The following is a 16,169-nucleotide window of genomic DNA, read 5'->3' as shown; positions in this document are numbered from 1 at the left end:
GCAGGCGGCAGGCACAGAGGACGTGTAGCAGCCGTCACTGAAGAGGCGGTCATCCTTGCCCCCCAAATAAGATATCACCAAGGGGCAACAGTGACAAAGCTGTGGAAAGTTACAGCAGCGCTGTCCCTTGATGATGGTGTCCTATTCTACGGTGGGGGGGATGGGCAAGTCTGGTTTAAAGAAACTGTAGAGAAATGACTTCAGGGCTGTCCTTGCCAAACCTGTTTTAGACGCCCCTCAAACAAAATGTCACTAGAAGTAAAGAGAGAAAAATTGGGATTAGCTGTAGAGGGGGAAATGTGGGGAATAAAGCGAATACAAAAGTGGTTAGTGTTTAAAGATAAGATATATATATAATATATGTCCAATTGTGTCTGTAACGGAAATCCCGCGTCGCTGATTGGTCGCGCCTCCTCAGCATGTCCCGCCCACCTCTCTGCTCAGCTGCTTCCGGATTGGATGTGGGTGTTTCTGAGGGAGTGGTGCGGGCACGCCCCTTAGATCCCCGACTGCGGCCTTAGCAACGTGACACAGAAACTGCATACATATTCTAGAATACCCGATGCGCTAGAATCGGGCCACCATCTAGTGTGTGTGTGTGTGTGTGTGTGTGTGTGTGTGTGTGTGTGTGTGTATACATACATGCATACACACAGTGCCTTGCGAAGGTATTTGGCCCACTTCAATTTTTCAACTGTTCCCCACATTTCAGGCTTCAAACAAATGTTAATGTGAGACACAATTGTGAAGCTGAATGACATTGTTTGCTTATTTTAAACTTTAAAAAAAAATAAACTGAAAATCGGGGCGTGCAATATTATTCGTCCCCATTAAGTTAATACTTTGTAGCGCCCCCTTTTGTTGTGATTACAGCTGCAGTCGCTTGGGGTATGTGTCTATCAGTTTTGCACATCGAGAGACTGAAATTCTCGCAAAATCTTCTTTTGCAAACAGCTGGAGCTGAGTGAGGTTGGATGGAGAGCGTTTGTGATCAGCAGTTTTCAGCTTTTTCCACAGATTCTCGATTGGGTTCAGGTCTGGACTGTGACTTGGCCATTCTAACACCTGGATACGTTTATTTGTGAACCATTCCATTGTAGATTTTGCTTTATGTTTGGGATCCTTGTCTTGTTGAAAGACAAATCTCCCTCCCAGTCTCAGGTCTTTTGCAGACTTCAACAGGTTTTCTTCAAGAATGGTCCTGTATTTAGCTCCATCCATCTTCCCATCAATTTTAACCATCTTCACTGTCCCAGCTGAAGAAAAGCAGGCCCAAACCATGATGCTGCCACCACCATGTTTGACAGTGGGGATGGTGTGTTCAGGGTGATGAGCTGTGTTGCTTTTACGCCAAACATATCGTTTGGCATTGTGCCCAAAAAGTTTGATTTTGGTTTCATCTGACCAGAGCATCTTCTTCCACATGTTTGGTGTCTCCCAGGTGGCTTGTGGCAAACTTTAAACAACACTTTTTATGGATATCTTTGAGAAATGGCTTTCTTCTTGCCACTCTTCCATAAAGGCCAGATTTGTGCAGTATATGACTAATTGTTGTCCTATGGACAGACTCTCCCACCTCAGCTGTAGATCTCTGCAGTTCATCCAGAGTGATCATGGTCCTCTTGGCTGCATCTCTGATCAGTTTTCTCCTTGTTTGAGATGAAAGTTTGGATGGACGGCCGGGTCTTGGTAGATTTGCAGTGGTATGGTACTCCTTCCATTTCAATATGATAGCTTGCACAGTGCTCCTTGGGATGTTTAAAGTTGTGGAAATCGTTTTGTAACCAAATCCAACTTAAAACTTCTCCACAACAGTATCACGGACCTGCCTGTTGTGTTCCTTGGTCTTCATAATGCTCTATGTGCTTTAAACAGAACACTAAGACTATCACAGAGCAGGGGCATTTATACAGAGATTTGATTACACACAGGGGATTATATTTATCATCATCAGTCATTTAGGACAACATTGGATCATTCAGAGATCCTCAATGAACTTCTGGAGTGAGTTTGCTGCACTGAAAGTAATAGGGACGAATAATATTGCACGTCCCAAATTTTCAGTTATTTATTTTTTTAAAAAGTTTAAACTAAGCAATAAATTTCATTCAACTTCACAATTGTGTCCCACTTGTTGTTGATTCTTCACCAGAACATTAACATTGTATCTTTATGTTTGAAGCCTAAAATGTGGGAAAAGGTTGAAAAATTCAAGGGGGCCGAATACTTTCGAAAAGCACTGTAACTAATCAGGGGAACTAACTACATTTCTAATTGGAGGTGTTTGCTAATATTTATTATTAAAATTATTATTTATTATTATTATTATAATATAATGATATATAATATAATAATTTTAATATTATTATTACTCCTACTATATATTGGTATAGGATCTTGGAGATGGGAATAACCCTTTCAAGCCCCAATTCATCAAGTCCGGCACCATGTTTGCAGTATAAATTGGGGTGCATTTGTCAGCTGCATTGCACCATGCCTCCTCTACATTATTTCCTTCCAGGCCGGGACTCGCATAAAAATTCCAAAAGCAGCAACATTTTTGCAATTCTACAAGTTACACAGAAATCTTGCAACGTTTCGCATAGCTTTCAACCAGAATTTCTAAAATGGCAAACATCAGTTCAATCGATCGCTGCCAGAGTCTATATTCCTACCAGAATGGGAGGCTTTTTATCGTTATTTTGCACTGCAATTACTGAAATCTGCCGTATAACCTGACACTGCAGATTCTCCCCGCAGGGTGTGAATGAGATTTCGGAAAGTTCATCCTCGGGTCTGGTGCTGTAATCTCACTTGTACGATGATACCCAGCAAACGTAGCAGAAACGATTATCAGAGTGCGTGACATAATGGACGGCACGTATCCGCTGCATTCACTGTTGGATCTGCCATTTCAGCCATTTATCAATAGTGGGGGTTTTTTTGTAGCATTTTATTTACTTATTATTTTTTTTTTACTCGTTATTTTCTGTTCTAGAACTTGTATTGCTACCCAGGAGGAACAAAAAAGCCATTAATTATACAGTGGAACCTTGGTTAACGAGAACAATCCGTTCTGGGACTGTGCTTGTTAACCAGGTTACTCGTTCAGCAGAGCAAGATTTCCCATAGGAAATCATTGCAATGCAGACAATTCGTTCCACAACTTGTTAAATGTCCCATCCTGGTCCCCTATTGTGCCATTCCACACATGCACAAACACACACACACACACACAAATATACACAAACACACACACACACACATATTATGCTCACCTTACCTTCTGTTCTGTCTCCGGCCTCTTGGGACTTGCTGTTCACCGGTACGGGCTGTGTATCGGGTCACCATCATGACGAGGGAGGAACTTCCGCTGCCAGCGCGCTGACGTCAAAGGCAGGAGCCGCTTGCCTCTGATTGGCCAGCGTGCTGCCTTTTGAGTAGCGAATGACAGGGGAAGTTCCTGCTTCGTCGTGATGCTTGCCGAATTCCGATCCACATCCTATACCGGCGAACTACAAGACCCAGGAGGCCGGCGATGGAACGGAAGGTACACATATTATGCTCGCCTTACCTTCCGTTCCATCGCCGGCCTCCTGGATCTTGCAGTTCGCCGCAAGGATTCCTCCCTCGTCGCGATATACCGGCGAACTACAAGAACCATGAGGCCGGTGGTGGAACGGAAGGTAAGGTGAGCATAATACTGTGTGTGTTTTGTGTGTGCTTGTGCGGTGGATGTACGGAACCGGAAGTGTGTGCGGTGAGTATTTTGCTCGTACAGCAAAGCTTTCTCGTAAACCGAGTTACAAATTTATAGCAAGCTTTGCTCGTTAGGCAAAATACTCGCTAACTGGGTTACTCGGTAAGCGAGGTTCCACTGTATTGTGTAGGTGAAATGATGTGGATTTTTACAGTCTCTCCTTTCTTTCTCTTCATTGATTTACAGGGATTTGACCAGTTACGAATAGAAGGCTTGCTTTGTGATGTTACGCTAGTGCCTGGTGACGGGGATGAAATCTTTCCAGTTCACCGAGCTATGATGGCGTCCTCAAGTGATTACTTCAAAGCCATGTTTACAGGTGATATATTATAGTGTGCCATCAGCTGTGCAAATGGTTGGAAATGTATAACGAATCCCAATTATACAGATTACTGAGCAGTTACAGGAACATAGGTCCAAATATTATTATTATGCTTCGATTATTTCGCTTATATAGTGCCATTAATTCCACAGCTCTTTGCAGTCATCATCCCTGTCCCCATTGGGGCTCACAATCTACATTCCCTATCAGTATGTCTTTGGAGGGAGGGAGGAAACCGGAGAAAATACAAACTCCTTGCAGATGTTGTCCATGGTGGGATATGAATCCAGGACACCTGCGCTGCAAGGCAATAGTGCTAACCACTGAGCCACGGTGCTGCCCAAATATATACGAGGGAGGGTCTGAAAGCAATGCCTCCTGATTGCATACACAGAGATTACAACAGAGAACATAAAAACGAAGTAGAATAGAGCAAGATTTGGTATTTCTCCACATAGTCTGCACCACTGGTTATGCATTTTTGGCAATTATGATCAAGGAGCCTACAAGCTGCGCATGGAAAAAATGTGAACCAGGAGCGGCAAGCTGATTCTTTTACAACCAACCTGAGACAACGTTGTCTGGAAAATGTTGCCCTTGGAGTCAGCCTTTCAAGAAATGAAGGACTGAAAGTGCCAAGTCCAGACTATACATGTATGGTAGGGCAGGCCAGCAAAATTTTGCAATGTGGTCCTTGACCTTGAAACCAGTATGAAGCCGGGCGTTCTAATGTTGCAAGCCTAAAGTTGTCTTCTCTGCCCCGACTCTGGATATTTGAGCCTTTTAGTTTAGCAACTTCATGCAGTGTGCCGAACTGACAGTTCCTCCCGTCTTCAGGAAATCCAAAATAGTCACACCTTTCCTATCCCAAAAGAGTGTGCACATTACATTGCCTGCAGATGTTCACCTTCTTTAGGCTCAGAACGTGGCTTATCTCTTACATAATTTTCGCCACAGTTGACGTGTGCCACCGCACCTCCTTACCGTGCTCACATCCACCGTATCGTCACCGTAAACCCTCCATGGGTGCAATTTTGGCATGGAGCAATACAGGGCTACACCTGTTACATACGTGTATGTATGTCGGACACCATTTTGCTCAACTGTCCCTTAAATTTCATCTGTCTGACAGCAGCAACATTAACAGGATATTAGCGAAAAGGTTCAACTTTTACTAAAACGCCACTGACCTCTGGCTCAGATATTATAGGTCAACACAATAACTCAGGCCTTACTTTCAGGGCATCCATTGTAAATCCATGGCTGCTTATTGCAAAATGATTTTCAAGTTAACCACAATTTATAAGCGGTGTGACACTTTTTTTGTAATTAGGCAGAATTTTCACCACCTTTCATCTATTGATTTTCACAGATAATAAACCCAAAACTTTATTAGGTCTGTCCCGTTCAGTTTAGAGTTTGTGAATGAGTTGATAAAGTGTGTGAGAATGCAAAAAAAGTACCGTATTTTTTGTTTTAAAAGATGCATCCCAAATTTAGAGAGAAAAAAGGTTTTAAAAAAAGAAAAAAAAGGGGTCTGTTTCATAATTCGGTGGTGTCTTACCGGGGAAGTGGAGCAGCAGCGGTGGTGGAGTGAGGTCACAGGAGACATGGGCGGTGCTGGAGTACGGCGATGCTGCGTGCGGTGCAGAGGGGGGGGCCCAGATGGTCACTGCGGGGGAAGTGAGCGCTGCTCGGCGCTGGGGCAGCCGGCGCTGCTCTGCGCTGCTCTGTGCTGGGGCAGCCGGCGCTCCTCTGCGCTGGGGCAGCCGGCGCTCCTCTGCGCTGGGGCAGCCGGCGCTCCTTTGCGCTGGGGCCAGCCGGCGCTGCTCTGCACTGGTGATCAATGCGGGCGTTGAGGCACTGGCCGTTCTGAAGATGTCTGCGGTGCGGGCTGCAAAGAAATGATGGCTGGTGTCAGCGCGTGTGCAGATGAGAGCTTGAGCCAAGAGCTCCATCTGCACTTGCGCCGATTTTGGGCTCCATTATTTGAAGCCCTAACAGCTGACATCTTCAGAATAGCACGTGCCTCGCTGTACCGAGCTGCGCCGCCCGCCTCACAGAGCAATGCTGCAGAGATCAGAACCTGCAGCACCGCGCACAGCATTGCCCTGCCTCCTGTGACCCCTCTCCATCACCCCTCTGGTTAGCTACATTCGGATTTTAAGACGCACCCTTCATTTTCCTCCCAAAATTTTGGGAGAAAAAGTGCGTCTTATAATCGGAAAAATACGGTAAGTGTTTCACTACTGCGCTTCTGTAGGAAGCAAATGATCTGAAAGCCTAAGTATATAAAACCGAAATTATTTTTTCTTACTTTTTTTTTTTTTTTTTTACCTGCAATTTCTGCTGAAGAACTTTCCATGTAACATGTAAACCTTGAATAATTAAAAGTCTAATTTCGTTTTACACCCTCTGCATATTCAAGTGTCGACTGCGAACAAAAGCTCTTAATGGACTGTGTTTCCTTTAACTGGTGCGCATCTTAAGGATAATTAAAATGTAGTCTGATTTCTTGTCTAGGTGGAATGAAGGAACAAGACTTAATGTGCATTAAATTACATGGCGTGAACAAAATTGGATTAAAGAAAATTATTGATTTCATTTACACTGCAAAACTTTCCCTGAATATGGATAATCTTCAAGACACACTGGAAGCTGCAAGCTTTTTACAGATCCTGCCGGTGCTGGACTTCTGTAAAGTATTTCTTATATCTGGGGTAAGACCGAAGATCTTAACTCTTATATCCCATCTTCGTATGTTACTCATGTATTTCTGAGACGTCTTGGGCTCATTGAGACATCAGTTTTCCACATTCCAGATCCATCTGTTCTTCACGGGTAAAACTTACTTGTTATACTCTGTCGTTCACTTGTCTATTTTTGTGAGTGGTTCTTACAAAATCACGGAAACGTCAGATTTTAATCCAAATCATGGATTAAAGGGAAACTTTTACCAGATTTTGGCCTTCTAAGCTAAAACTAGCCTCTTAAGCAGCGCCTGTGCTGCCTTCTATAAAGGGGCACGTTACCTCTTGACCCCTCTGTAGACCCCACAAATACCTTTATAAAATCTCCCACCCTGTATGTAAACTGTCCGGTCCGGTATGACGGGCGTCCTAATCTGCGCCTCCTGTCCCTCCTTTTGCCCTCCTCCTGTGCTAATTGACGTGGATGATGCCTCAGATGCGATCTACAGAAGCGGTCAAAATCTCCATATTCCTGACTCACTCAGGCGGACTTTGCTTTGCCCTGTTGAAGGCAGAGCCGAACACAAAGGTGCGCCTTCGCAAACCAGGGATTTCTCTGCGCAGGCGCGAGATTTTGCCTGGTGAAGTGAAAGACGTCACCACCCTTCATCCACATCGCCAGTCAAAATCTCGTGCTTGCGCAGAGAATTCGCCAGTTTGTGCCTATGTTTTCGGCTTTGCCCGCAATAGGGCAGAACAAAGTGCGACTGCGTGAGCCGGGAATATGGAGATGGATGGCGTCCGAGGCGTCATCCACAACAATCAGCACAGGAGGCCAAAAGGAGGGACTGGAGGTACAGATTAGGATGACCTATCGGACCAGACAATTTACATCCGCCACACCATCGCCCTGCTCCACCACCGCCCCTGCTTCCTGTGACCCCCGCTCCACCACCACTGCCACCCCCCTCCGGCAAGACACATATAGGTTATAAAACGGACTCCCCCCTCCTCCTTTTTTTTTTAATCCGGTGCGTCTTATAAACTGATAAATACATTTAGGTCCTATTGTAAAGGGTTGTCCCTTGACACACCTTTATGGTGTAATGTCCCAACTCGGGGACCATCCATCTCCATGATGGAGGTCACTGCATACTTGTGCCCGATCTGGAGTCTCAGGAGGGGCGATTGCGCATGTTCCATTTTCGGAGTTGTAAATTCAGCAAAGTGCACTTTCTGGGAGACGTCCTCATGTACTAGGACCCCATTTAAGGCTATGCTTGTATTTATGGGAGAACGGTTAATACAATAGAAGTATTGTATTTTTTCCCCTACCCTATTTAAATAACTTAATTTTTCAACAAAGTGAACATATATGTGAAGGCTTCATATATTCTTCACAATACAAAGCTTGGCCAACCTTGGGTAATTTCAGAAGCACAATGGTACAGAACATACTACTAATTTGCCGTCACAATTGTTATATCTTTCTTTTGAACATTAATTAGTATTTCTTTTGTCCTGCAAATCATCAGCAGAATAAAGACACTGTAATGTTTATTATCAGCAAACGCCTTTTCTACAACATCTAGTATTTCTCTGGTGCCGGTCCCTGGAGTTGGACCCCACTGATCACATGCAGTTAGGTCCAGAAGTATTTGGACAATGACGACAAATTTTGGTATTTTACCAAAACATTTTCAATATACAGTTATGTAATCAATATGTTTTTAAATGCATATTCTCCATTTTAATTTGAGGATATTCACATCCTATTTGGGGTAAGGGTTTAGGAATTAGCTCTTTAGACCAAAATTAATTGTACAATTATCTCAAAAGCTCTTTAATGGGCTGCATGGGCTGTTCCTTCATTAGTCCATTATCAATTAAGCAGGTAAAAGGTCTGGAGCTGATTCCAGGTGTGGCATATGCAAGCTGTTATTGTTAAGCCACAACCTGCAGTAAAAGGAGCTCTCAATAAAAGAGAAACAGATCGTCATTAGGCTGAAAAAAAAGAAATATATCAGAAAGATAACAGAAATGTTAGCGGTGTAGTCTGAAAAAAAGTGTGTACACTGGAGAGCATGGGAAGTCAAAGAGGCCTGGATGTCCAAGAAAGACAATAGTGCTGGATGGTCACAGAATCCTTTCCTTAGTGAAGGAAAACCCCTTCACAACATCCACCCAAGTGAAGAGAACTTTCAAGAAAGTAGAAGTTTCAGTATTTAAGTCCACCATAAAGAGAAGACTTCATGAGAGCAAATACAGAGGATTCACCACAAGGCGCAAACCATTAATCAGCCGTAAAAATAAAAAGGCCAGATCAGACTTTGTCAAAAAGCATCTAAAGAAGCCGCCCAGTTCTGGTAAAGCATTGTATGGACAGATGAAACTAATCTGTACCAGAATGATGGGAAGCAGAAAGCATGGAGAAGGCTTGGAACGACTCCTGATCCAAAGCACAGCACATGGTGGAGGCTGTGTAATGTCGAGCATGCATGGCTTCCAATGACCCTGGAGCACTAGTGTTGATGATGTGACTGAAGACAGAAGAAGATGGATAAAATCTGAAGTGTACAGGATGAGACTTTATGCTCAGATTCAACCAAATTCGGCAAGTTTTATTGGATGGCGCTTCACAGAACAGATGGACAATGACCCAAAACATATTGTGAAGGCAACACCGGAGTTTTTTAAGGCAAAGAAGTGGAATATTCTGCAATGGCCAAGTCATCACCAGATCTCAACCCCATTGAGTTTTTAACATACTTAACACAAAACTTAGGCAGAAAAACCCACAAACAAGCAACAACTGATGTCAGCTGCAGTAAAGGCGGCAAAGCCTCACAAAGAAGGAAACCCAAATCAAAAAAAGGTCCGTGGAGCCTCTGTTAGGAGTCTCGACACAGAGAATAGCCAGATATCCCTCCGGCAAGTCTGTGGATGTGTCTGTGGATGGATACCTGGCCTTGGTATTTCCCTTGTCATATCTTTAAACTCGTCAAAGAGTTGGATATTGACTAAAAGGGCCACTTAATATGGTGGTTATGGTGGTCTTCTAAAAAGAGCCACTCCTTGGGTAGGTCGTTCCCGGAAGGATACCTGGCTATTCTCTGTGTCGAGACTCCTATCAGAGGGTCCACAGACCTTTTTTGATTTGCATAATTCCCAGGGGGCAATGCACCTAGGATTTCACTGTGTTGAGCGCCTTTGCTAGCTGCCGGCAGTGTTTTCTCTGGCTGGTCTCCTCGAGATTAGTGATTGTTTTGTCTTTAAAGGAGGAAACCCAGCATTTGGTGATGTCCATGGCCTCCAGACTTCAGGCAGTCATTGTCCGCAAAGGATTCTCTATGAAGAATTAAAAATGAACATTTTATTTATGATAAAGTGAATTTGTCCAGTTACTTTTGAGTCTCTTACATGAAGAGGCTTTGTAAAAAAAATAATTGCAATTCGTGAATGTGTCACAGGATATTTTTGTTCAACCCCTTTAATTAATCCTGAAAGTCTGCACTTTAATTGCAGTTGTTTCTTTTAACACCAAAAATAGCGGCCTGCAGAGCTGAAATCATGAAGATTCAGTCACTGTCCAAATACTTGTGGACCTAACTTCACATGTGGAGGATGTGCAGTTTGATCGCATTTAATCCACGGTGGCACCTGATCAGTAATGGGGCGAACCAGGTTTTTAATAGAAACTTGTCTTATTGGATACAATTTTTCCGTACATTAATTTCTCGATAACTAACTGTAATTATTTTTTTTATAAGGCATCACAGTCCAGTCATAATTTTGCAGGACTCTGGGCTATTCCAGTTCCTTATAGATTTCTCTTCTCACACACCAGGGCATTTTACAGCATCGTATATCTTTACGCCCATGGACCAAAATTGCCTCTCATAAATTGCAATTGGCATTGCTCTGATTTTTTTTTTTTTACACTTGCAAAAGTTGTACGTTCCATATATTGGTTAAAAAAATTAAGATACTACTTTCCTGGAGTTTATATTGATAAAGGAGCCCCCTAACGAGTCGATCAAATGGCCGCAGCCCCTTCAGGTGGATGTCATTGAAGGGACCTTACCATTTCTGATATTCATGGCACGTGTGGGCCCCACCTCTGAATGAAATATAAGCAGCCCCATAAAAATAATTGAATGGCAGTCGGGCGACCAACAATTTGGACTAAAGGGCGCTTTACACGCAACGACATCGCTAACGAGATGTCGTTGGGGTTACGGAATTTGTGATGCACATCCGGCCTCGTTAGCGACGTTGTTGCGTGTGAAACGCATGAACGACCGCTAACTATCAAAATTACTCACCTAATCGTTGATCGTTGACACGTCGTTCTAATCTCAAATATCGTTGCTGTTGCAGGACGCAGGTTGTTCGTCGTTCCTGCGGCAGCACACATCGCAGGAACGAGGAACAACATCGTACCTGCGGCCGCTGGCAATGAGGAATGAAGGAGGTGGGTGGGATGTTCCGGACGCTTATCTCCGCCCCTTCGCTTCTATTGGGCGGCCGCTTAGTGACGCCGCTGTGACGGCGAACTAACCTCCCCCGTAGAAAGGAGGCGGTTCGCCGGCCACAGCGACGTCGCTAGGCAGGTAAGTATGTGTGACGGGGACTAACGATGTTGTGCGCCATGGGCAGCTATTTGCCCGTGACGCACAAACGACGGGGGCGGGTGCTTTCACCAGCGACATCGCTAGCAATGTTGCTGTGTGTAAAGTGGCCTTTAGACTAAAAATTGCCTGTTCTGCCGATCACTGTGGTTCCCAGTGGCGGTACATCTTCCGATCAGCACGTTATCACGTATCCAATGGATAGGGGGGTAACGTCTTTTCTCTGGACAACCCCTTTAACTTCTAAAGGCCGCTTTACATGCAACGACATCGCTAAAAAGATGTCGTTGGGGTCACGGAATTCGTGACGCACATCCGGCCTCTTTAGCGACGCCGTTGCTTGTGACACACAGGAGTGACCGCTAACGAGCGATAATACCATATCATTGCTCGTTGACACGCTGTCCAGTTCCCAAATATCGTTGCTTTTGCAGGACGCAGGTTGTTCGTCGTTCCTGCGGCAGCACACATCGCTACGTGTTACACCGCAGGAAGGGGAAACCTCACCGTATCTGCGTCCTCCGGCAATGAGGAAGGAAGGTGGGCGGGATGTTCGTCCCGCTCATCTCTGCCCCCTCCGCTTCTATTGGGCGGCCGCTTAGTGACGTCGCTGAGACGCCGAACGAACCGCCCCCTTAGAAAGGAGGCGGTTCGCTGGTCACAGCGACGTCGCTAGGCAGGTAAGTAGTGGGACTGGTCCAAGCGATGTTGTGCGCCACGGGCAGCGATTTGTCTGTGACGCACAACCGATGGGGGCGGGAACGCACGCTAGTGATATCGGTAACAATATCGCAGTGTGTAAAGCGGCCTTTAGAGTTCGGAAAATAGGCGAGGAGTTTTCCTGTACTAGCTTTGTACCTCTCATGGAAGTAGATGGAGGAAGCCATGAATGTGCAACCACCTCTTCATTCACAGGGGTGTAGGACAGAGCCACGCTTTCCAGATAGTGGAACCTAGATATGTCAGACGTGTATTTTCCATATGTATCTGAGATGGGAATAACCTTTGTATACCTGTTTGGGTTGCAACATCTGTGAACATCACCAATTCACAGGATGAAGCTTCATTGTCTATCTAGTCACAGCGACATACATCCAAGTGTGGCTGAGCCTGGTACTGCACCTCAGCCTTGATTACTTGAATACAGTGATAAAATATTCACCCCTTTGGCATTTTTTGCATTTTCCTACCCCACCTGGAATTTCACTGTTTGAGGGTTTGCATCAGTTCATGTAAAGGACATGCCTACAACTGTGAACGTTTGGTTTTCATTTTATTGTGAAGCAAATAACAATTAGGACAAAATACATGAAAACTTCAGCGTGCATAACTATTCACCCCCTTAAGTCAGTACTTTGGAGAGCCTTCTTTTGTGGCAGTTACAGCTGCAAGTCACTTTGGACGAGTCTCCTATGAGCTTTCCACTTTTTGACATTGGGATTTTTGACTATTCCTCAAGACAAAACTGCTCCAGCTCCTTCAAGTTAGATGGTTTCCTCTGGTGAACAGCAATTAATAAGTCTGACCACAGATCATCAATTGGATTAAGGTCTGGACTGTGACTGGGCCACTCCAATAAATTTACTTGTCTTCTTCTAAACCACTAGAATGTTTCTTTAGCAGTAGCTTTGGGTCATTGTCTTGTTGGAACGTTAACCTCCATCCTAGTCTTCAATCACTGTCAAACTGAAACAGGTTTTTTTCAAGAATATCCCTGTATTTCCCACCATTAATTTTCCCCTGGACACCCTGCTGCCGAAAAACATCCCCACAGCATAATGCTGTAACCACCATGTTTCACAGTGGGGATGGTGCTCAGACATAGGGTTTATCTTTTGTGACCAAAAAGTTCACTTTTAGTCTCATCTGATCACCGCACTTTCCTCCATACATTTGGGGAGTCTCCCACATGTCTTTTGGCAAACTCAAAATGTTTTGGCTATAAGTAAAGGTTTTTTTCTGGCTACTCTTCCATAAAGGAAGCTCCTTCAGGGTTACCTTTGGTCTCTGTGCTGCCTTTCTGATTAACACCCTCCTTGCCCAAGCTGAGAGTTTTAGTGGCAGCTCTTGCTTAATGGTGTTATAGCCTCTGTGACCTTTCAAAAAGGTGTGTACAGTGCTGGCCAAAAGTATTGGCACCCCTGCAATTCTGTCAGATAATACTCAGCTTCTTCTTGAAAATGATTGCAGTCACAAATTCTTTGATATTATCTTCATTTATTTTGCTTGCAATGAAAAAAACACAAAAGAGAATGAAACAAAAATCAAATCATTGATCGTTTCACACAAAACTCCAAAAATGGGCCAGACAAAAGTATTGGCACCCTTAGCCTAATAATTGGTTGCACAACCTTTAGCCAAAACAACTGCGAATAACCGCTTCCGGTAACCATCAATGAGTTTCTTACAATGCTCTGCTGGAATTTTAGACCATTCTTCTTTGGCAAACTGCTCCAGATCCCTGAGATTTGAACGGGGCCTTCTCCAAACTGCCATTTTGAGATCTCTGCACAGGTGTTCTATGGGGTTCAGGTCTGGACTCATTGCTGGCCACTTTAGTAGTCTCCAGTGCTTTCTCTCAAACCATTTTCTAGTGCTTTTTGAAGTGTGTTTTGGGCCATTGTCCTGCTGGAAGACCCATGACCTCTGAGGAAGATGCAGCTTTCTCACACTGGGCCCTACATTATGCTGCAAAATTTGTTGGTAGTCTTCAGACTTCATAATGCTATGCACACGGTCAAGCAGTCCAGTGCCAGAGGCAGCAAAGCAACCCCAAAATATCAGGGAACCTCCGCCATGTTTGACTGTAGGGACAGTGTTCTTTTCTTTGAATGCCTCTTTTTTTTTTTTTCCTGTAAACTCTATGTTGATTTGCTTTTCCCAAAAAGCTCTACTTGTGCAGGTCACAGTATTCTGTATGGGTCTGCTATATTTTCAGTAACCATTTGCCTGGTAACTTCTGTCTACATTTCTGAAATGTGTAAGGTGTTTTATCTCTCAGCACGTTACAAAAAAAGGCCGTTTTTTTTTTGCCCCAAAGCCAAAAATGAATATGCAAGTTGGTGCCAGTGTAGGGGCTAAATTACGCCGGTGTATATGACATGTTTTCTCTCATTAATTATTTTAACTTTTTTATTCTTGTTACTCTTTCTGGATGTGAGAATGATTTCTACCTTTCTTTTTCAGTTGATAACTTAGTAGCTCATCGCTTCACATTTTGAACATAAATGTAGATGATTTTTTTCTACTTCATATCTTGGGCAGATTTTCGGTTTAAGAATCGTAAGTGATTCTGACGGCATGTTTTGCCATATACACTACAGACCAAAAGTTTGGACACAGTTCCTCATCCAAAGAGTTTTCTTTATTTTCAGGACTCTGAAAATTGTAGATTCACATTGCAGGCATCAAAACTATGAATTAAAACATGTGGAATTAAATACTTAAAAAAGTGTGAAACAACTGAAAATATGTCTTATATTCTAGGTTCTTCAAAGTAGCCACCTTTTGCTTTGATTACTGCTTTGCACACTCTTGGCATTCTCTTGATGAGCTTCAAGAGGTAGTCACCGGAAATGGTTTTCCAACAGTCTTGAAGGAGTTCCCAGAGATGCTTAGCACTTGTTGGCCCTTTTGCCTACACTCTCGGTCCAGCTCACCCCAAACCATCTCGATTGGGTTCAGGTCTGGTGACTGTGGAGACCAGGTCATCTGGCGTAGCACCCAATCACTCTCATTCTTAGTCAGATAGCCCTTACACAGCCTGGAGGTGTGTTTGGGGTCATTGTCCTGTTGAAAAATAAATGATGGTCCAACTAAACGCAAACCGGATGGAATAGCATGCCGCTGCAAGATGCTGTGGTAGGCATGCTGGTTCGGTATGCCTTCAATTTTGAATAATTCCCCAACAGTGTCACCATCACACCCCCTCCTCCATGCTTCACGGTGGGAACCAGCCATGTAGAGTCCATCCGTTCACCTTTTCTACAAAGACACGGTGGTTGGATCCAAAGATCTCAAATTTGGACTCCTCAGACCAAAGCACAGATTTCCACTGGTCTAATGTCCATTCCTTGTGTTCTTTAGCCACAAATATCTTCTGCTTGTTGCCTGTCCTTAGCAGTGGTTTCCTAGCAGCTATTTTACCATGAAGGCCTGCTGCACAAAGTCTCCTCTTAATAGTTGTTCTAGAGATGAGAAGGTATGTCCAAACTTTTGGTCTGTACTGTACATAGTGGGGTGATTGGTCCCTCCACATCAGTATTTCTTGACCCCTGATCTTCCAGTGACCACCAATAGACCTTGACTTGTTTTTGTTTTTTCTTTTACATCTCACAATTTGTAGTAAAGGGAATCTGTCAGCAGGTTTTTGCTACGTCATCTGAGAGCAGCAGGATGTAGGCAAAGAGATCCTGAATCCAACAATGTAACGCTTAGGTTACTGGGTGCAGCCATTCTGAAACAATCAGAATTTGTAGATTTAGCCACGTAGCAGAGCTGAGAGAGCTTTCCCCACCCACACCACGCGCTCTATAAAGATTATACATTGGCAGTGAGGTGTCAATCAACGGAGGGGCAATGGTGGACTGCCGTGCATGTGACATTGTAGTCCGAGCAAGGAGAAGTCCTGCTTGTTAAACAAATATAGCAAATAAACAACATGTTGGATCTTGACAATACAGGCATCCCTGAATTCTATGTTTTAAGCCTTGCAGCATGTTGGCTTGAGCTTACTCAGCAAAAACCTGCTGACAGATTCCCTTTTA

The 16,169-nt window shown here is 44.0% G+C and overlaps 1 protein-coding gene across 5 annotated transcripts in view; it reads left to right on the top strand.

The window, feature by feature from the left end:
* The window catches only part of LOC142251173 (kelch-like protein 13), a 109,111-nt gene that overhangs the window by 62,785 nt on the left and 30,157 nt on the right, over positions 1-16,169 (top strand). For all 5 annotated transcript variants that reach the window (XM_075323718.1, XM_075323717.1, XM_075323715.1 and 2 more), the window contains 2 exons: positions 3,947-4,079; positions 6,606-6,802. In XM_075323718.1, the coding sequence (XP_075179833.1) occupies positions 3,947-4,079; positions 6,606-6,802 (330 nt within the window). The remainder of the gene's footprint in view (positions 1-3,946; positions 4,080-6,605; positions 6,803-16,169) is intronic.

Source organism: Anomaloglossus baeobatrachus, chromosome 9 (genome assembly GCF_048569485.1).
Source record: "Anomaloglossus baeobatrachus isolate aAnoBae1 chromosome 9, aAnoBae1.hap1, whole genome shotgun sequence".
Lineage (NCBI taxonomy): Eukaryota > Metazoa > Chordata > Amphibia > Anura > Aromobatidae > Anomaloglossus > Anomaloglossus baeobatrachus.
This window is presented reverse-complemented; position numbering and strand designations above follow the sequence as displayed.